This window comes from Myotis yumanensis, unplaced genomic scaffold (assembly GCF_028538775.1).
Source record: "Myotis yumanensis isolate MYYU_CA2020_CCGP unplaced genomic scaffold, mMyoYum1.0.hap1 SCAF_1, whole genome shotgun sequence".
NCBI lineage: Eukaryota > Metazoa > Chordata > Mammalia > Chiroptera > Vespertilionidae > Myotis > Myotis yumanensis.
In genome coordinates this window covers 100,827,708-100,849,817 of record NW_027223752.1, presented here as the reverse complement: position 1 = coordinate 100,849,817, position 22,110 = coordinate 100,827,708, and the positions used below count along the sequence as shown (strand labels likewise).

Genomic DNA, 22,110 nt, shown 5'->3' with positions numbered 1-22,110 from the left:
TTACTATGTTGCAAATAAGATGCTGAACAAAACTGGCTTTCAGTCAGCCCCGGACCGCAACATTGTATCCATGTTTTCAGCAGCAAGGCCTCAGAGCTAAAGCTGGCCCAGAATAAAAAAAAAAAAAGAAAACAAGGAGCGGTTGGGAGCTTTTAGTCAACTGCCAGTGGGAAAACAGCCCTCAGCCCCTCAGCCAGCCTGGCCAGGCACCCCAGTGGGGACCCCTACCCTGATCCAGGACACCCTTCGGGGCAAACCAGCCGGCCCCTACCCATGCACCAGGCCTCTATTCTATATAGTAAAAGGGTAATATGCCTCCCAGCACCGGGATCGGCGGAGCAGCGAGGCTCCCGGCACCGGGATCAGCGTGACGGGGGCAGCACCCAAACCCCCTGATCAGCCCTGCTCTGTGCCTGATAGGGGGGAGCTCCCCAATCCCCTGATTGCCCTGTGGCTCTGTGTTTGACAGGGTGCGGTGCACCAACCCCCTGATCGGCCCTGCTCTGTGTGTGACAGGGTAGAGCCATACCTCTCCATCGGCCCTGCCCTGAGTGTGACAGTGGCGGTGCCCCAAACCCCTGATCGGCCCTGCTCTGTGGGTAATAGAGGGTGGTGCCCCAACCCCCCTCCACGGGCCTTGCTCTGTGTGTGAGAGGGTAGAGCCATAACCTCCCATTGGCCCTGCCCTGAGTGTGACAGGGTGCAGCACCCCAACCCCCTGATCTTCCCTGCTCTGTGTGTGACAGGAGGTGGTGCCCCAGCTCCCCTATCGGCCCTACTCTGTGAGTGACAGGGGGGAGCTCCTCAACCCCTTGATGGGCCCTGTTCTGTGAGTGACAGGGGGCAGCGCCCCAACCTCCCTGATGGGCCCTGCTCTGTGAGTGACAGGGAGCAGCTCCCCAACCTCCTGATTGGCCCTGCTCTGTGAGTGACAGGGGGCAATGCCCCAACCCCCTGATCGGCCCTGCTCTGTGCGTGACAGGGGGTGGCGCCGCAACCTCCCCATCGACCCTGCCTTGAGTGTAACAGGGGGTGGTGCCCCAACCCCCCAATCAGTCTACCCTGAAAGTGACTGAGGGTGGCATTGCAACCTCCCGATCCGCCCTGCTCTGTGCATGACGGGGTGGCGCCCCAACTGCCCAATCTGCCCTGCTCTGAGCCTGACCAGGGGCTGCACTTAGGGATTGGGCCTGCCCTCTGCCAACCGGAAGCAGGCCTAAGCCAGCAGGTCGTTACCTCCCGAGGGCTCCCAGACTGTGAGAGGGCACAGGCTGGGCTAGGGAACCCCCCCCCCCCCCGAGTGCACAAATTTTTGTGCACCGGGCCTCTAGTCTACACTAATAAAAGAGAAACATGGTAATTGGCATACGACCGCTACCCTTTTCATTGGCTAATCAGTGAGTATATGCAAATTAACTGTCAGCCAAGATGGCGGCCGGCAGCCAGGCAGCTGGAAGCGAACATGAGGCTTGCTTGCTGCAGTGACTACAGACTCCAACGTTCCCGCCTCACTTTCCGGCCTCTCAGTTGCAACTCTAAGCAACTATATACTATGTTGCAAATAAGAAGCTAAACAAAAGCTCAGAAACTGGCTTTCAGTCAGCCGGGCTTTAGCAACATTGTATCGATGTTTTCAGCAGCGAGGCCTCAGAGCTAAAGCTGGCCCAGAATAAAAAAAAAAAGAAAAAAAGAAAACAAGGAGCGGTTGGAAGCTTCAGTCACTCGCTTCCGGAAAACAGCCCTCAGCCCCTCACCCAGACTGGCCAGGCACCCCAGTGGGGACCCCTACCCTGATCCAGGACACCCTTCAGGGCAAACCAGCCAGACCCTACCCATGCACCAGACCTCTATCCTATATAATAAAAGGGTAATATGCCTCCGGGCACTGGGATCAACGTGACCGGGGGCAGCGCCCAAACCCCCTGATCGCCCTGCAGCTCTGTGTGTGACAGGGGGCGGGGCCACAACCTCCCTATCTGCCCTGCTCTGTGCCTGATAGGGGGGAGCTCCCCAATCCCCTGATTGCCCTGTGACTCTGTGTGTGACAGGGTGCAGCGCACCAACCCCCTGATCGGCCCTGCTCTGTGCGTGACAGGGTACGGAGCCCCAACACCCCTGATGGGCTCTGCTCTGTGTGTGACAGGGGGCAGCACCCCAACCCCCTGATGGGCCCTGCTCTGTGCGTCACAGGGGGTGGCGCCGCAACCTCCCCATCGACCCTGCCTTGAATGTGACAGGGGGCGGTGGCCCAACCCCCCAATCGGCCCTACCCTGAGCGTGACTGAGGGTGGCATTGCAACCTCCCGATCTGCCCTGCTCTGTGCATGATAGGGCGGCGCCACAACTCCCCAATCTGCCCTGCTCTGAGCCTGACCAGGGGCTGCACTTAGGAATTGGGCCTGCCCTCTGCCACCCGGAGCAGGCCTAAGCCAGCAGGTCGTTATCTCCCGAGGGGTCCCAGACTTCGAGAGGGCACAGGCCGGGCTGGCCCCCCCCCCCCGCCCCCCGCTGCCCCGAGTGCACAAATTTTTGTGCACCGGGCCTCTAGAATATAATAATAAAAGCATAATATGCTAATTAGACCAGAGAACCTAATAACATTAGTATTCATCAAAGAAAGAAATCTAAAGCCGAGTCACCAAAAGACAAAATCAACTCCTATTTATGCTTAATATACATTTTTTAAGGAAAACTATATACAAAGTAAAGGTTAAAAAAAAAACTACAAGAGAGACTAAGTCCACTATCTATACATATAAAAGCCTAATATGCAGTGTCCTTTCAGGAGTTCAACTGACCAGGAGTTTGATTGCTCTCTATGACATGCACTGACCACCAGGGGATGGCCTGGAATGAAGGAAGGCTCTGGCAGGCAGCTGGCTGATGGGGAAGATAGGCCACAGGTGGCAGCCGGCAGCCATTAGGTATCCTACCTGTGCATGAATATCATGCACTGGGCCTTTAGTTGTATCACGAAGTAAACTAACAGAGTCCATATAATATCTACAATAATAAAAGCATAATATGCTTATTAGACCAGATATCCTTCATGACAAAGCCAGGGCTGCGAGGGAATCCCGGGTCCCGGGTGCCTGCCAATGGCCCTAGGAAAGCCCAGGTCCTGGGTGCTGGAGGGAAGCCTGGGTCCCGAATGCCAGAGGGAAGCCAGTGCCGGCAGCCGGCAGCTGGGGGTAGGAAGGCCTACTCTTGCATGAATTTCATGTATTGGGCCTCTAGTATTTTATAAAGAAGTTAAAATACTTGAGTTCTTTTGCAAGAATAAGATCATTCAGTAGAACAGAACAGTAACACCAGAAACAGAAAAAAACATACCAAGAATTTAATGCAAAATAAAGTATATTTTAAACTATGTGAGAAAAGATGGTTTGTGACATGTGAATAGCTGTCAGAGCACTGCCCAAGGGCACAGCTGCTCTGAGTCTGGGCAGAGCTTGGCAGAGGGTCTTGCGAGATGGAGAAGTTGTGGCTGTATGAGTCTTTATTGCTGAATCCAGTGGCCATATAGCCATCAGACAAGAACAGTCCTCACAGCACAGTCCATACAGGCAGGCAGCCGGACACCGGCTGGTGAATATCAATCTTTCCCATAAAACAGCATCAGTCTCTGTACCCACAGCTATAATCTGAGCAGCCACACGCTGCCTCCTAGACTCACTGCCTCACGTCACAGCAGTACCTGAGCTCTCTGGCTCAGCAGCTTCTCCTGTCTCTCCTGCCCAGCTGCTCTCTCTAGCAAATTTCTTCCCACACTTCATCCTAGCTGCTCTCTCTAGCAGACTTCTCCTCACTCCATCCTCAGCTGACTCCAGCCAACTAGCTGGTCAGTAACCTACTTTTATACTACTTAGACAAAGAAGGCTTTGTGCCAATAGTTACATCAATCATATTGGCTACTGAAAGGCACAGTGTACCGTGTGTCCTTGCACCCGCTCATGGTATCGTGGCCTGATTAGGATTCCAGGCTGAGTCCTTGAACATTCCAGTTAGGCACATGCCCAGAGCAGCCTTTGGTCATTCTGATGTATTGATAATAAGGCCTCTGTGCTCCCACCGGCCTTGATTATCTGCAGTCCTGGCATGGTTCCCACAATAGCTTTTTTTTTTTTTTTTTAAGTTCTTAAATGTTACTCCGTGCTCCAAAATAAATATTGGGTTGATTAAAAATTTAATTGGGGAAATAAAAGTAAAACAAAAAAAGGAAATGTATGGGTGGGCCAAAAGGAGAATTAAGAGGCACTCAGAAATGTGCTTTCATTTCATCTGGAGAAGGTACATTTGTTTCTCAGAAAGTTGCACTTGTATACACATATTGCCACAATCTCTAATGACGTGGAACATCTTTCTGTTGGTGCATCGCTAAATTCCCTGGAGACGGGCCCAGAGGGATGTGGAAGAGGAACAAAAAGACTTATAGATTTTTTTTAGGGGAGCTTTCTGGGGGAGAAGGCCTTTGGCATCCTTAAGTTCCACGCCACTCTAGCCCCAGTGGGTAAAGACTCCCTTTTCCGCTGGGGTGAGTCTAACCTTTGCAAATGTTTCACAAGATTCGGCCAATTCCCATCGATGTTAGAACCGTGCCCAGAAGCAATCCCTGAGATTTTAGAAGTCTGGACCTTGCACATGCGCTCTGGGTAGCTCTGGCCGCAGGGACTTTGTGCGCACGCGCAGTGACGTGGGCTCCGAGGCGCACACGCGCAGTTGCGTGCAGAGGGCTTTGCTGGGTTAAATCCTTGCAGGCTGAAAGATTTCAAACCGCGGCGCTGCCCGGCCGGATGCTGTGGCCTCAGGAGCGTCCCTGGAGCCATAGTGCTGGACTCGGGGGGCGGCGCGGAAAGCTGAGGGGAAGGTGAGGCTTCGCTGAAGCCGTCAGGCGCTCTGCGATGAAGAAGATCTTTGGCTTTGGGAGTAGGAAGGGCGTGTCGCCCTTGGCCGCGTCCACCAGCCCAGGGCGCAGCCTGGGCGAGAGGCCGCCGGGTGGTGGTAGAGGCGCCTCGCAGCGTGGGTACCACGTCCGAGACCGAGACCTGGGCAAGATCCACAGAGCGGCCAGCGTGGGCAGCGTCGCCAAAGTGAAGCAGATTCTGTTGCTCCGGATAAATGGCTTGAATGATAGAGACAAGATGAACAGGTAATAAGGCCTGCGCGGCTCCCGCGGGCGGCCCTGGGGGGAGCGCACCCCGGCCGGCTCCGCAGGTGGGCGCAGCCCTGCTGTCACCTAGGTGCCGGGCCGTCTTCCCTCCCGCGCCCCGGGCAGGTCGGTGGTGGACACCTTACCAGGGGTCTAGCGCCCAGGCCGACTTTTATGAGCAGCAAGAACAAAACTTAAGGACCCGCCCCTAATTCCTCTTACAGAGCACGTACTGACATTTTTAAGTGATTTAATTAAATGGCAATAATAGACACGAAATTAAGTATATTTAGCATTATATATTTGATGTTCACATTTTTATACCATAATGCTGTATATTATAGGCAAGTGCATAATGAGAGAAATAATTCCCATAATAGATCAACTTTTGGCCTAAAAATTCTTCAGATAAAATCCAATAACAAATATAAAACAGTGTACACCTATGTTCTTTATTGAGGGACCTCCAAAGGGAACTTTGAAGTGAAAAGATAGCTGTGGTCTTGAATAGGAAGATTCATTTTCTCAAAATGTGTGTTCTTCCTATATTTATTAATTTTACATAAACAATAAAGTATGGTTTTAAAATTTTTGAGTCACACATGCTGTCTTTATTGTTGTGGTGAAATTAGGAAAATTACTGTGTAGTTAGTAGGTAAAGCTTTGCACTTTTAGATATCAACATGTGTTATAAATTTCCACAAGTTATTTGTCTATCAATAGTTGAAAAGACAGAAATGATTAGAACAGATTAGAAATGTCTAAACACCCAAATGTATGTAAGAACTTTAGAACTTGATACTGGTGACATTTCATGTTTGTAGGAAAAGATGACTTACTCATAAATGGTTGCGAAATAATCGTTAAGTATTTGGAGAAAACTAGCTAGATTTTATTTCAGAAAAATAAGTTCCAGATGGAATATAGATTAAAATTTCAAATATACAAAATATGAAAATTACCAGAAGAAAACATAAGTGCCTATATAGAGATATATATATATGTGTGTATATATATTTTTTAAGTTGACAAAGACCTCAAAAGCAAGAAAAATAGGAGGTTGAGCAATCTAAGAAAGTAATATTAAGAAGATGTACTTGCAAAATATTTACAATGTATGCACATTGGAGAAAAAGTATATCTTTATTTTACAGAGGAGACTTTGAAATCAACAAGAAAAAAAACCTCATTTAAAATTGGACAAAGTGTTTTTAGCATATGTACAAGGGAATGATGGACATAGGACAAGATATTTAGTGTCACTGGTAAGAAAAGGAGTGAAATACCATTTTCCATGCACAAAGTTTGTGAAGATGACCAGCAGTGGTACTTATACTGCTGCTTAAAGGTTAAGTTGCTTTTGACTTTTCAAATAGACAACTTGTTTATTAGTACCACATTTAAAAATTTATGTTATTTTTGCCCATTAATTCTATTTATACTAAAATATCTTTATAAAATAACTAGAGGCCTGATGCACAAAATTCATGCAAGAGTAGGCCTTCTCAGCCACGGGCGGCTGCCTCGATCCCTCCATTGCAGCCATGGCAGCTGCAGCCCCAGCTTAGTCCGGAAGGATGTCTGCTCTAATTAGCATATTTTGCCTTTATTATTATAGACTAGAGGCCCGGTGCACAAAAATTTGTGCACTCAGGGGGGGAGGGGGGGTCCCTCAGCCCGGCCTGTGCCCTCTCGCAGTCTGGGACCCCTTCGGAGATAACGACCTGCTGGCTTAGGCCTGCTCCTGGGTGGCAGAGGGCAGGCCCAATCCCTAGGTGCAGCCCCTGATCGGGCTCAGAAGCCGCCCCCTGTCATGCACAGAGCAGGGCGGATTGGGGGGTTGCGATGCCACCCTCAGTCACACTCAGGGTAGGGCTGATTGGGGGGTTGGGGCACTGCCCCCTATCACACTCAAGGCAGGGTCGATGGGGAGGTTGCGGCGCCACCCCCTGTGACGCACAGAGCAGGGCCAATCAGGGGGTTGGGGCGCTGCCCCCTGTCACGCACATAGCAGGGCCCATCAGGGGGGTTGGGGCTCCGTACCCTGTCACGCACAGAGCAGGGCCAATCAGGGGGTTGGGGAGCTCCCCCCTGTCATGCACAGAGCAGGGCCAATCAGGGGGTTGAGGAGCTCCCCCCATCACTCACAGCGTAGGGCCGATAGGGGAGTTAGGGCACCGTCCCCTGTCACACACACAGCAGGGCGGATCAGGGGGTTGGGGCGCCACCCTCTATCACCCACAGAGCAGGGCCGATCAGGGGGTTGGGGCACTGCCACTGTCACACTCAGGGCAGGGACGATGGGGAGGTTATGGCTCTACCCCATCACACACAGAGCAGGGCCTGTGTGTGTGTGTGGTGGGGGGGGGTTGGGGCGCCGCACCCTGTCACACACAGAGCTGCAGGGCGATCAGGGGGTTTGGGCGCTGCCCCCTGTCATGCTGATCCAGTGCCAGGAGGCCTCTCGGCTCCTCTGATCCCAGTGGTGGGAGGCATATTACCCTTTTACTATATAGGATAGAGGCCTGGGGGCCGGCTAGTTTGCCCGGAAGGGTGTCCTGGATCAGGGTAGGGGTCCCCACTGGGGTGCCTGGCCAGCCTGGATGAGGTGATGATGGCTGTTTGCAGCTGGTCACACACCCTTCAGGGTGGGGGTCTCTACTGGGGTGCCTGGCCAGTCTGGGTGAGGAGCTGAGGGCTGCTTTCAGGCTGGCAGTTGACTGAAATTCCCAACCGCTCCTTTTTTTCTTTTTTCTTTTTTTTTATTCTGGGCCAGCTTTAGTTCTGGCTCTAGCTCTGAGGCTTCCGCTGCTGAAAGCAGGTTTCTGGTTTGTTTGCGTTCTATAATCAAAACAATGTATAACTCCAGCTCTGAGATCCCGGCTGGCTGAAAGCTGGTTTCTGGGGTTTTGTTTAGCTTCTATATTTGTTACAATGTTTCTTAGAGTTGCAGCTCAAAGGCCTGCAAGTCAGGCGGGGAACGTTGGAGTCTGCAGTCACTGGAGCAAGCAAGCCTCATGTTCACTTCCAGCTGCCTGGCTGCCGGGCCGCCATCTTGGCTGACAGTTAATTTGCATAAGGATATGCTGATTAGCCAGTGGGAAGGGTAGCGGTCGTACACTAATTACCTGTTTCTCTTTTATTAGTGTAGATTAGCTAAATTACATAAAATTTGTTTTTCTCAGCACTGCTCATAATAGCAGTGTATTAAGAAGAACTCATATAAATGGATTTTATTTCAAAATTATAGGATGGAATAATATATGACCATTGAAGGTTGTATAGATAAGAGATATATGTTGACATGCAAAGATATACTTTGGTAGTTCAGAAAGGGAGACAAAAATCACTTTGATTAACCATACACACAGACTGATCTTATATTAGCTAAAAAATGTGCAAAATGTGATAAAATTTATTTCTGAACATCCTTCCTATATAATAAAAGGCTAATATACAAATCGGCCGAACGGTGGCATGACTGGTCCCTATGACGCGCACTGACTACCAGGGGGCAGACACTCAATGCAGGAGCTGTCCCCTGGTGGTCAGTCTGGCTGAGTACCGCTCAGCCAGAATCCCTGAGCTGGGCTCATGGCTGGCGAGTACAGCGGCTCTGCAGCAGCGCTAAGGATGTCTCACTGCTGGCTTGGGAACGGGCCTAAACCATCAGTCGGACATCCCCTGAGGGCTCCTGGACTGTGAGAGGGTGCAGGCCGGGCTCAGAGACCCCCCCAAGTGCATGAATTTTGTGCACTGGGCCTCTAGTATATAATAAAAAACTAATATGCAAATTGTCCCCTCTACCAGGAGTTGGACCAGGTGGTGGGGTCGCCAGCCAACTGCCCACAGCCCCTACCTGTATCCAGCCCCACGCCCGATTGGCCCCCCAACTCTGATCGGGGAAGGGGCTGGCTGGTCAACTGCCCACAGCCCCTCCCCCTGGCTGGCCCCACCCCCAATTGGCCCCCACCCCAAGTGGGGGCTGGGCCAGCTGGCCAACCACCTGTGGCCCCTCCCCCTGACCAGCCCTGCCCCCGATTGCCCCCCCCCCCACTGCAATCAGGGGTTGGGCCAGCTGGCCAACTGACTGTGGCCCCTCCCCCCAGCCAGCCCATCCCGATCGGGCCAGATTGAGGTGGGCCAGCTGTACCCCACCCATGCTTGAATTCGTGCATCGGGCCTCTAGTTTGTATTATAACTGAACATTTCCAGTTTAAAAAATCTGATTTTTACAATGAACAAGTATAGAAATTCTAGTAAAAGTATATTATGATTGAAATAATCCTGGGGAGGAGCAGGAATATGAATCTTACATAGATAAAAAATAATTCCTCACTTTTTTTAAAAAAATGTTTTTAGAATTGGCACCTTCTGACAACTTTTTACCTCTTCAGAAGTAAAAGGAATCTTTTTATCTGTGTTTATAGAGTATATGTATGTATCTAATTGTACACATTTTTTTACTTTATATAGCTTTATTACATCCTATATAATAAAAGGGTAATATGCAAATAGACCGAACGGCAGAGCAACCGAACAACCAATCAAAGCGTAATATGCTAATGATATGCTAAGGCTGCTCAACTGCTCACTATGATGTGCACTGACCACTAGGGGGCAGATGCTTCAACTGGTAGGTTAGCTTACTGCTGGGGTCCAGCCGATCAGGACTGAGTGAGATGGGTTGGACACACCCTGGAGCCCTCCCGTGGTCCCTCCCTGGCCGGATCATGCACTGGTGGGGTCCCTCAGCCTGGCCTGTGCCCTCTCGCAATTTGGGACCCCTTGGGGAATGTCGGAGAGCCAGTTTCAGCCCGATCCCGCAGGCCACTCCTCTTGGGAGGGTGCCAGATGCAGGGCTCATGGCTGGTGAGTACTGCTGTAGCAGCACAAGCCTCTCCCAATCGGGACTGATTGGGCACGAGCCCGCAGCAGGCACAGTGGGGCCGGGATGAGCGGGAGTGGCAGGTAGTAGCTGCAGGAGGCATTGGACTGCGGGTTTCGGCCTGATCCCTGCAGGCCACCCAGAGGGACCCCACCCCTGCATGAATTTGTGTACCGGGCCTCTAGTATAATATATAAGTGATTATCCTATATAATAAAGGCCTAATATGCAAATCGACTGAATGGCGGAACGACTGGTTGCTATGATGCGCACTCATCACCAGGGGGCAGGTGCTCAACACAGTAGCTGCTCCCAGCCCACAGGCCCCAGGCCAACCAAGGTGGGTGCCAGCAAAGGCCCCCCGATTGCCCCAGGGGCCCGCGATCGCCCCACCAGTCACCCCACAGATTGGCCCTGATCGCCAGACCCTACCCGTGTACGAATTTTGTTCACCGGGCCTCTAGTAAATTAATAATTTAGTTATGTTCTTATTACAATAAAACATAGCAAATATGTTACTATTACTATTGCAAAAGTATTGCTTTACTTTTAAAAGTATTATTTAAAAATATTGAACTTTCCAACTAAATTTATTCATTCTTTCAATTTATCTATTCATGAAATATAACTTGAATAGCTATCTAGCAGATATATTCTACTTAGGACCTTTTCAATCTGTCTCCCAGGCCCATTTCATTCTTAAAAATTTCATGTTGTCCAGTATGATCAAATGAGAAATTTAAAATGGAAGTATTAGGACCTAATCTTAATTGAAGCTTTTTCTTCATCCTTTCAAACCAAAGTATTTCTGAAGGTAGGAAATTGTAAAAGATAATCTCTACCTGCTCTTTTGAAAATGTATCCTAGTATTAAATACTAATATTGATCATTGGAAATATCTGATTTTCATAAATCTATAAATCTAAATATTGAATAAAATGAGCCATCCCTGTTCATTTGAATTCTGAGTTTCCTTTGGCTTTAAGTTTCTTGAAGACCAAAGTAAAAGTTACTTTAAAAAAATACTTTATTGTTTTGATATTTTAGTCCTCTTTTTCTATAATGCTTTTAAGAACTAAAAATGGTTTTAATTCTAACCGTTTGACTAGAACTGCAAAAGGTCTATTGTATTTACCATTATTTCACTTAACATAAGACACCATGGATGATATGATGCCCAATATACCAATAAGAATTTTTTTAAAGTTGCTGCCAATTATAGTTGTAAGACATTCTGAATTATAAATTGCATCCCAATGTCAGAGATGTTAAAATGTGAAAAAATAAGCATATTAGAATCATTGAAATACAGTGTACTTTTAATTCTTAAAACACATCTGCAAAGTAGATATGATTTTACTTAATTGATATGTCTTTGTAAAGTTGTAGCAATAGTAATAATTATAATAATACAATCTAAAAATTATTGAGATTTTTTGTGCTAGGAACAATAGTAAACACTGCTTAGCTTTTTATTTAAGCAAACAATGGTGATCTCTGAGATCACTACTATTTTTTTAAATATATTTATATTCCTTTCAGAGATGAAGGAAGAGGGAGAGAGAGATAGAAACATCAACGATAAGAGGGAATCATTGATTGGCTGCCTCTTTCATGCCCCACACTGGGGATCAAGCCAACAACCAGGGCATATGCCCTGACCAGGGATCAAACCATGATCTTCTGGTTCATAGGTCAATGCTCAACCACTGAGCTATGCCAGCTGGGTGAGATTACTACTGTTTTTATCCCTATTTTGTTGAGGAAATTGAGGTTCAGAAAGGCCAAATGATAGGTAGCTAATACATGACAGTTAAAATAGGATCAGACACAAGTTGAGCTGAATTCCCAGGTCATCCTCTCTCTGTTCAAATAGGCTGCTTCTTCATTAACAAGAACTAATAACTATTGTACTGTCTCCAGAAGAAAATTAAATAAATATTTGTTTTAAAGGTATAGAGATAACATGTAATGTCTACAATTACATGTGTAATTGTATGTTTTGAGATAGTATGCTCTAAATTCCTAAGGAGTCCTTTCACTTTCTTAGGACTGCTCTACATTTGGCCTGTGCCAATGGCCATCCAGGAGTGGTAACTCTCCTAGCAGACAGAAAATGCCTGTTGAACCTCTGTGATAATGAAAACAGGACAGCTCTGATTAAGGTATGTAGTAGCCAACTATGTCAACATGAGGTGGATTTGATTCAATTACTTAGGATAAAAATGAATGTATCTCGTTTAACTGTGTTATTGGTAAAAATTGTGGAATGTTTACTTTAAATTATTAGAATTTATAATCTACTTTTTGGTATAATACTGACAGGCCGTACAAAGCCAGGAAGAGGAATGTGTAACTATTTTACTAGACCATGGTGCTGATCCAAACATAATGGACATCGATGGCAATACTGCTCTCCACTATGCTGTCCTTGGTCAAAATATAGCTATAGTGGAAAGGCTGCTTTCATTCAAGGCAAATATTGAAGCGAGAAACAAGGTAACTTTATTTTCAAAATATTTGAAATACATGTTTTTACTTTAGCCAAAAGCATTTTCTTTCTCATATACATACACGGTCAGACCCTGACACCATGGAAACTACTCCAAAGCCCAGTCAGGGAGGGTTGGAGAAATGTAGTGTCCACGGAAGGAGCAAAGCTCTGTCTCCCTTCCACTCCAGAAGGAAGAACTTCCTGTTAGTGCCTGGGAGTGGGTGATAGGCTCAGAGCCCACAAAGGACTGAAGGCTTGGGGGAATGAAGTGATGGTGGGGGCTGGCTCTTATGCGGGCAGGGGCTTAGGAAATGGGTGCTCTTGGGGATGGGTGGGAGGAGGAGACCTAGTACTCAGCAGGGGGAGCTGGAGGAGTGCAAGTGGGAAGGGGAAGCAGCAGTCCACAGGCCCTGAGCTCTCCAGGACCCCAAGGTCCTGAAGATTGCAGAAAGAGTCAGGTCATGTCTTAACATCTAGCAAGTACACCCACTTATGCTCGTAGCCACTCTGCCAGCCACATACCACCTTGGGGTTTTCCATGTAAGCCTCATGTAGCTCCTCAGCGGGGTTGTAGTTTTACATAGGGAGCAGGTGATGGCAAAGCTGTTCACCTGCTTTTTTTTCTGGACATACATTACATATCACCACTGCAATCTTGGCAGGAATGGTCTTGGCTGACACGGGTAGGGTCAATTTTACATATTTGGAAGCTCAAGCATTCCCTGAATTGAAATGTTTTGAAATAACTTAATTGTCTAGGATTTCACTTTACATAATGACATTTCTGAAGAAGCAGTAGATATTACAGCTCTCTTTTATGCCCTTATGACAAATAATTATGAAAACACAATTTGTTAGAGGCAGAACTCTTTTTAAAAATATTTTTTTGCACTTGAGTTTTTTTCTAATTAATATAAAACTACACAAGAGAGCAAAATTTGCCATTAAATAGGCATTATCTTAAGTCTCAAACATAGCAAAGCATTTTATACTATAATAGAAATTGTGCTGCTGAGATGAGAATAAAGTGTTTGTGTACTGCACTAGTTCTCAGCTAGAATTGTGCTGGTGAATCACAATCACCTGAGGAACTTAAGTTTACAAGCCTCCGCTCTCCCCTAAAGATTTAGATCGAGTAAATCTAATAAGGCCTGGACATGTATATGTAGAAATATTTCCTTGAGATTCTGATACAATTCTTGGTTGAGAACTACTGAATGGATAAGTATAATGTATAAATTCACAGTTCTCACAAACTTAAGAAATCTCTAGAAGAATTGGAATTTGATAGGTGATACTTCTTCAACTCTTTCCTTTTCAAGAATATTGGCCTGACTTTCAACTGGTTCTACCTCTTCTCTTGAAAAGTTATAGGGAGCATTATTGGTGATATCTAATGACTTAAAGAACATCTTTTTCCTTTCAGCCATCAGTCATTCACTAGCACACAGTCTTTAGAAATTTGCTCACGGGCAGTCTGTTAAGAAGTAGAATCTGACCCTTTAAGAATTTTTTATCCTTTCTCATTCAGTCCTTAGATCAACAAATGTTTACTACAAGCAGGATTTTCTTGCAATATTGTAAGTCTTGAGCCTTCTTTTTAGTTGAAGCTGTGTGATAGATTGTCTCAGTATGTCTATTAATTTTACAGAGCCCTGGCATAATCAGGATGGCAGTTTTAAACATCCAAAACCGCCCTGGCTGGTGTGGCTCAGTTGGTTTGGGCATTGTCCCATGCGCGAAGAGGTTGCTGGGTCGATTCCCAATAGGGGCATATGCCTAGATTGCCGACTTGATCCCTGTAGAGGGTGTGTAGGAGGCAACCGGTGCTCTCACATTGATGTTTTTCTCCTATCCCTTTCTCTGTCTCTAAAAATTAATAAATTATTAAAAAGATATACATGAAAAACCATGAAATTAATAACAATAAAGATGAGAATGGCTTTAGTAATTTAGTTCCAGCAGTTCTATGAATTAATTGTTTATTTGTCCCACATCAACAAATCTGGGAGAAATAAATATAAATCAATTGTAGTTTTAATATGTATTAGAAACATTTTTTATAATGGGTATTATCAAGCTAAATAATGATTTTTATTACATGTTTGTGTCAAAAATATTGATAAAACATGATCCAAATGAAAGGAAAGGTTTTAAATACAAATATTTGCTTCATGCATGACCATTTAAAAACACAGCAAATATAAAAACACAAGTGGGCTCCTGACTAAATATGGGCCCTGGATATGTTTAGTTTGCCTTCACAAGTTGACTCAACATTAAAATTTTAGAAGACTCTTGTAGAAATCTCAACTTCAAGCTTCTCTTATAGAATCAAATCTGGCATCCCATAAGCCCCCACTGCTTTTTGGTATGCTGTGCAGAGGCTGCCCCTAGCATTTGAAACATGTGTTCTCTAGTTTGCTGCCGTCCTCACCTAGATTCTTCACTTACTTGGCTCACCTACTTTGCCTCCATAAGCGCTTGAGTTTACAATTCCTATTTTATAAAAGACTTCAAGATATTCAAGATCATCTACATTAATTTATAATATATATTTTATATTAATCTCCAGGAATGGAATTGCATTTTTCAAGTTAGAATTTATAGGTTATTATTTTAAAAAACTCTTTTCCTTTATATGTCCTGTAAATAATCATATTCTCATTGGAATGTCTATACGTATCATGGTTAGAGTTGTATAGGGGATGCATATTCCAGACAATATTATATCTTTCTTCTCAGCAGTGTTCCTCAGAAATACAAGTGATTTAGTAGCTTTCATTGTGCTAAAAATAATTTATATAGATCAGTGTTAAACTTTTCATTGAAAAGCCATTATATTTTTGCTTCTGATTTATATTTTGCCTCAAATATAAAATACTTTTAAGTACAATTAAAATGAAATCAGGATTAAAATTTTTAAAAAAGTATATATTCTACTCTGGCCAGTATGGCTCAGTTGGTTGGTCATCCTCCCATGCACTGAAGGGTTGCCAGTTCGATTCTTGGTCAGGGCACATGCCCGGGATGTGGGCTTGATCCCTGGTAGGGACATGCAGGAAGCAGCAGATTGCTGTTCTGCTCTCACATAGATGTTTCTCTCTCTCCTTCTCCCTTTCTCTTTCTGAAATCAATAAAAACATGGGAGGGGGCGGGGGAAGCAAAGCATGCCATTAAGGGGATTAGGAGTGAACTACTAAGCATAGAAAACAGAGCCTCTTCCTTCTTACCCCTGTGCTGTCACTGGCTGCTCCTTCCCTTTAGAATACCCTCCACTCCCTTCTTCAAAAGATTCACTAAAATATCCCAAGATTATCAACATAATTGAGAATATAGTTTTGTATTGAGCTTTCTAACAGCTAAAATAAAAAGCTATCCTGTCATAAAAGAAGAAAACCATGGACCACTAAGTAATAAGCAATCAGAGTTCATTTGAAGCCTATTAATTTAGTCAATTTTTTTAGAGACCCCTTTGGAGCAGGAGTGACTGATGTTGACATCTGGGATCCTGATAGCATTTGTAGAAGAGAATCAACTGTGTGTAACCTGGAGAAAACCTTCATCTTTGTTGAGAAGTTCTCAAAACTGTATACCTGAAACCCTCTAATTTTTCAAATGTTAATGTTTGTGACAGAAAACTATTGTCAAATCAGGATTAAGCGAAGTTAAACATTTTTAGTACTAGGCATACAGTGTATAGTTTTGTAGTATTTCTTAAACACATGATCTTTCTGGATCCTTTTTCTATTGGGGTAAAGTACTGAACTTCTGGTAAACTACATATTCTTTGAAATATAATTTAAGAAACACTACTCTAGAGCTAATCATTTATGTTATTTATTCAGTAAAAATACTTAAAGCATTTACTACTATGTTTTATAGTATGGAGACATAGAGATCAAAAAATAGCCTCAGCCCTCAAGAAGCTCTTGGTTTAGATGGGGAGCAATAAAATAATGACACTATAGCATGATAGATTATGTGATAGGAACGGTTTTAGAGAATGGTGTTGCAGTTAATCTTTTGAAGGAGGGAGTGGAGGGCATTTTAAAGAGAAGGAGCAGCCAGTAACAGCACAGGGGTGAGAAGGAAGGGGTTACTTTTTATTTACTTTCTGTATTATACTAGAGGCCTGGTGCATGAAATTCGTGCACAGGTGCGGTCCCTAGGCCTGGTCGGTGATCAGAGCTCGAGTGTCTGGCATGGAAGGGCAGGTCCCAGCTGACCTCTGGGCCCTGAGCAGCACCTGGGCCCCCTTACACCCCCTCTGCCTGAGTCACAGCGCCTGAGACCCCACGCGGAGATGTGGTGAGCGTGGCCAGATGCCGCGGGCCGAGGCATAGTGGGCCTCTGGGCTGCCCAGCGGCGCCACACGGAAGCCAGATGGGCAGTGTGCTCTCTCCCGGCCATCCTCACAGACCGGCTCCTGCGCGAACCCACGGGGAGCCAGACCGGCCCCTGCAGTCCCAGCAGCTGTGGCCTAGCTCACCCAAAAGAGGCCACGCGGGTGTGGGGCAGGCTCCTCGTGGGCTCCCGGCACCTGAGCACAGGGGCTTCCCTGGCGCACAAGCCCTGGCATCCCGGGAGAGGGTAGCAGGGTTAGTGAGAGCAAGCTTGGTGGACGCCCTGCATTCTTACTGTACTTTCGTCCTCGACACCCCCACCCTCAGGTAGCTGGTGAGAGGTTGCAGCACATCGCCAACACCCGCCATGTTCTGCGCCGCCCCCTGGCGGTTGAACTCCTAGTCTCCCAGTCGAACGACTACCCAAGAGGACAATTTGCATATTAGGCTTTTATTATATAGGATAGGATGTTTAAGTCCAGAGGATCTTTTATAAGTTTTAAAATTCAGTTTGGATATATGTAATTTTATAAATTATAAATTGTTTTTGCTGCTTTACAGGAAGACCTCACACCACTTTCACTTGCTCAAAGTGAAAATAAGGAGCAAATGGTGGAATTTTTAGTAAATAGAGGTGCAAGAATACGCACAGTCGATCAGATGGAAAGGTACAGTTCATTTTTATAAAACCTTAGTACTGTTCTAGAGTGGTCATAATCACTCAAGTCAGAAATTAAGTTAATAAGAAGAGAATTAATTTATCTTTAAATAGTGAACAATATCAACACATCAGTTAGGTAGAAAAGCAATTATTCTGACTACTGGGCAACTGGAAAAACAATATACTGCAGGATTCATATTCATTTATAATATTAACTGATGTCATTTGTAATATGATTTTTGGGTCATATGGTCTTACATTAAATAGAGGGGCTTATTATTAATTTTATAGTATATGGACTCTTAGTTTACTTTATGATACAACTAGAGGCCCAGTGCACAAAATTTGTGCACGGTTAGGGTACCTAGTGGCTGCCGGCTGCTGGTGGGGCTTCCCTTCCCTGGCTGCCAGTTGCCGGCCAGAGCCTTCCTTCATTCCACGCCACCCCTGGTGGTCAGCGCATGTCATAGCAAGTGATCGAACTCCCAGTTGGTCGAATTCCCGAGGGGACACTGCATATTAGGCTTTTATATATATAGATAGTGGACTTAGTCTCTCTTGCAGTTTTTTTTTAACCTTTTTATTAGGTTATCCCTAAGTGACTATGAATTACTGCTACCAGACACTGTGGGCTCATCAGTTTTTATCCTTTTTCATTTCTGGTATATTTTGATGTTTTTATTTTTAATTGGTATTTAATTATTTATCATCAAATATGTTCCCTGATATAAAATGGAGAATAATACTATATACTAGGGTGATCGTGTATGAGATTATCTAGCATTTAATTTAGTGTCTAGCACATGGGCGGGCAAACTTTTTGACGCGAGGGCCACAATGGGTTCTTAAACTGGACTGGAGGGCTGGAACAAAAGCATGGATGGAGTGTTGGTGTGAACTAATATAAATTCAAAGTAAACATCATTACATAAAAGGGTACGGTCTTTTTTTTTTTTTTAGTTTTATTCATTTCAAACGGGCCGGATCCGGCCCGTGGGCCGTAGTTTACCCATGGCTGGTCTAGCACCTGCTTATCAACATCATTAACTCTACATATGGCTATTATTGTTATAATTATTATTAACATTGTTGTTTTAAGCCTGCCAAATAGCTTTACTATCCTGACTTCTAGCTCACTTTGAAATACAATATATCAGACTAAGGATGAAACAGGAAATTCTTCATTTAAATCTTCACCTACTTCAGATTAGTGACCTCCACATAGTTTCTTATCTGTTTGAGGATTTTAAATTAGCAACTTCTACTATGCAATACCCAAGTAGGACAAGAGGCTTTCTTTTTGTCCTTTTATTTTAGCCTTGGAGGTAATTTACAAAGGTGAACACTTCAGCAAGGAAATGATCAATTCTAGATAGACAACAGGGTATTGACTTAGTAAGTATATCAAATTAGCTGTTTAAATAACATAATTGAAGTTCCTGAGGGTAAAGTGATCTCTGTGTTATATATACAACTAGAGGCCCGGTGCACAAAAATTTGTGCACTCGGGGGGAGAGGGGGTCCCTCAGCCCTGCCTGTGCCCTCTCGCAGTCTGGGACCCCTCAGGAGATAATGACCTGCTGGCTTTGGCCTGCTCCCGGGTGGCAGAGGGCAGGCCCAATCCCTAGGTGCAGCCCCTGGTCGGGCTCCGAGCAGGGCCGATTGGGGAGTTGGGGTGCTGCCCCCTGTCATGCACAGAGCAGGGCAGATGGGGAGGTTGCGATGCCACCCTCAGTCATGCTCAGGGTAGACTGATTGGGGGGTTGGGGCACCGCCCTCTGTCACACTCAAGGCAGGGTCGATAGGGAAGTTGCGGCGCCGCCCCCTGCCATGCACAGAGCAGGGCCGATCAGGGGGTTGGGGCGCTGCCCCCTGTCACATACAGAGCAGGGCCCATCAGGGTTTTGGGGAGCTCCCCCTTGTCATGCACAGAGCAGGGTCAATCAGGGGGTTGAGGAGCTCCCCCCTGTCACGCACAGAGTAGGGCCAATAGGGGAGCTGGGGCACCGCCCCCTGTCACACACAGAGCAGGGCCAATCAGGGGGTTGAGGAGCTCCCCCCTGTCACGCACAGAGTAGGGCCAATAGGGGAGCTGGGGCACCGCCCCCTGTCACATACAGAGCAGGGCCTGTGGGGGGGGGAAGGGTAGTTGAGGCACCACACCCTGTCACACTCAGGGCAGGGCCGATGGGGAGGTATGGCTCTACCCCGTCTCACATAGAGCAGGGCCCGTGGGGGGGTTGGGGTGCCGCCACTGTCACCCACAGAGCCGCAGGGCAATCAGGGGGTTTGGGCGCTGCCCCCAGTCACGCTGATCCCGGTGCCGGGAGGCCTCGCGGCTCCGCTGATCCCGCCCGGCAGGGTCACAGATCCGGGTCCCAGACCGCAGACAGCCTTGCCTGCTGCCGCCTGCCTTCAGTACGCAAATTAGCCGCCATCTTGTTGCTTCAGGGTGGGGGTCCCCACTGGGGTGCCTGGCCAGTCTGGGTGAGGGGCTGAGGGCTGTTTTCAGGCTGGCGGGCAACTGAAGCTCCAAACCTCTCCTTTTTTTCTTTTTTTTTTATTCTGGCATTTATTTACCTTCTATGGCTGTCACTGGAGCTGAGAGCCGGCTTTCTCTCTGAGGCTCGGCTGAAAGCAGGTTTCTGGCCTTTGTTTTCTGTATTCGAAACAATGTTGCGACTCCAGCTCTGAGATCCCGGCTGACTGACAGGAGTTTTCTGGAGTTTTGTTTATCTTCTATAAATGTTACTATGTTTCCAACTGAAGCTCAGAGGCCGGAGGGGAATGTTGCAGTCCGCAGTCACGGGAGCAAGCAAGCCTCCTGTTCGCTTCCAGCTGCCTGGCTGCCGGCCGCCATCTTGGCTGACAGTTAATTTGCATAAGGATATGCTGATTAGCCAATGGGAAGGGTAGCGGTTGTACGCCAATTACCATGTTTCTCTTTTATTAGTGTAGATACTCATGCTTGCTGTAAATGATGAGCCAGAAAAAATAGTCAGGCTTCTCTTTCAGCAAGGTACTGATGTCTTTTCTCAAGATAACTGTGGGTGGCCTGCAGAGGAATATGCTTTTGTTGTGGTTTTAATTTGTAAATGTTTAAATTAAAATGCTAGTAATCACTAAACTGAGGTTTAAAATAAGTTCACTGTTACTTTTTACATAACAGGTGAGATTTCATAGTTTGGTTCAGGCAGTTTGGGAATGGCAGTGAGTTAGTCTATGACTCAGTGTTCGGCAAACTCATTAGTCAGCAGAGCCAAATATCAACAGTACTTCTTCAAAATAGACTCACTCAGGCTGAAAACCGACTGCTGTGCATGGGCCACGAAGTTTCAATTGCACTGTACGTGCGCGTCCACACGTGGTATTTTGTGGAAGAGCCACACTAAGGGGCCCAAAGAGCCGCATGTGGCTCGAGAGCCGCAGTTTGCCAACCCCAGGTCTATGTCATCAGCCAGAAACCTAGCAAAAGGTTCGCCTAGTTAGAAATAGCAATGGGCCAGATTCTTTATCTCAGAACTTGTAAGACTTTTAGCTTTAGGCTTCCTAACATTATTTATTTCATTCCATGTAGAACTCTTATGCTTGGAGTACAAATAACTGATTTTTCTAACTAGTTATTTGGGGTCTTAAAGTATTCACTTTAGCAGAAAAATCTGTATTTTCTGGGGGCCATCTCCTATATTTCCCCTGTGAATTTTTCAAGAACCTAAAGGATTACCTAAGTCCAAGGGAGACAATCTTCTTTCACAAGTCAGATGGAGGTAAAAAAGCAGAGTCTAATCTTTCTGTTGTTTCTATTGATTCTATTGCTACATACAGAGTTGCTATTGAAACTGTTTCTGCAGTCATGATTGACCTTTGCTCCCAGGTCGCCATTGCTGATCCAGATTCCTGAGTTTTCATGTTGATTCGCACTTGCACTTGAAAGTTACAGCTTTTTTCAGTTTACATACAGATGTTTGTATGCTCAGTCACTATTCCAATTACCAGCACCCTGTTCTGGAAGCTGGGCCTCCTAGTTTAGCCACCCACAGCTCCCCCCCCACCCCCCCACCCCACACACACACTGGAAAGCCTATGTGGAGCTCACTTCTTAGCCCAGACCTTTGAGGATGAGTCATCCTTTGAATTTCCTGTTTGTTTTTTGCTAGGAACCATTTTAAGCTGTCAGAGAGGTTCAAATAATCCTTCAGGAAAAGACCAGACTTTCCTTTCTCCTTTGTTACCAGATCTGTACCCCAAGGTACTTTATATCTGTAGCATCTTTGTTTAGATAGTGGAAGGTCCCATATCGCCTTTCCCAGAGTAGTAGGCACCAACTTGCCTGAGGTTCCGTAATTGAGATTGGTCCCTCAAGCGATCTCTTTGCTATAACAATGAAACTTTCCCAAGTAAATCGAATTTACCTCAGGTATCAAAATATTTTAAATTGTGCCTCAGATGGAATCCAGTCAACAGAAAGCTATCAAATCAAAAGTTATTGATCCTTAGAATTGCTAAGGTCCCTTCCATGACTCATCAGTATCCACACGTAGGATTATATCTTCCAAACCAATTGGGGGTGGA

General features: G+C 46.0%; 1 protein-coding gene across 5 annotated transcripts in view; it reads left to right on the top strand.

Annotated features, from left to right (window-relative positions):
• Nucleotides 1-4,738: 4,738 nt before the first annotated feature.
• LOC139019533 (ankyrin repeat domain-containing protein 26-like) overlaps nucleotides 4,739-22,110 on the top strand; it is a 110,179-nt gene continuing 92,807 nt past the window's right edge. For all 5 annotated transcript variants that reach the window (XM_070428549.1, XM_070428555.1, XM_070428543.1 and 2 more), the window contains exons 1-4: nucleotides 4,739-5,149; nucleotides 12,088-12,202; nucleotides 12,363-12,536; nucleotides 17,439-17,545. In XM_070428549.1, the coding sequence (XP_070284650.1) occupies nucleotides 4,902-5,149; nucleotides 12,088-12,202; nucleotides 12,363-12,536; nucleotides 17,439-17,545 (644 nt within the window). In that variant the 5' untranslated portion in view covers nucleotides 4,739-4,901. The remainder of the gene's footprint in view (nucleotides 5,150-12,087; nucleotides 12,203-12,362; nucleotides 12,537-17,438; nucleotides 17,546-22,110) is intronic.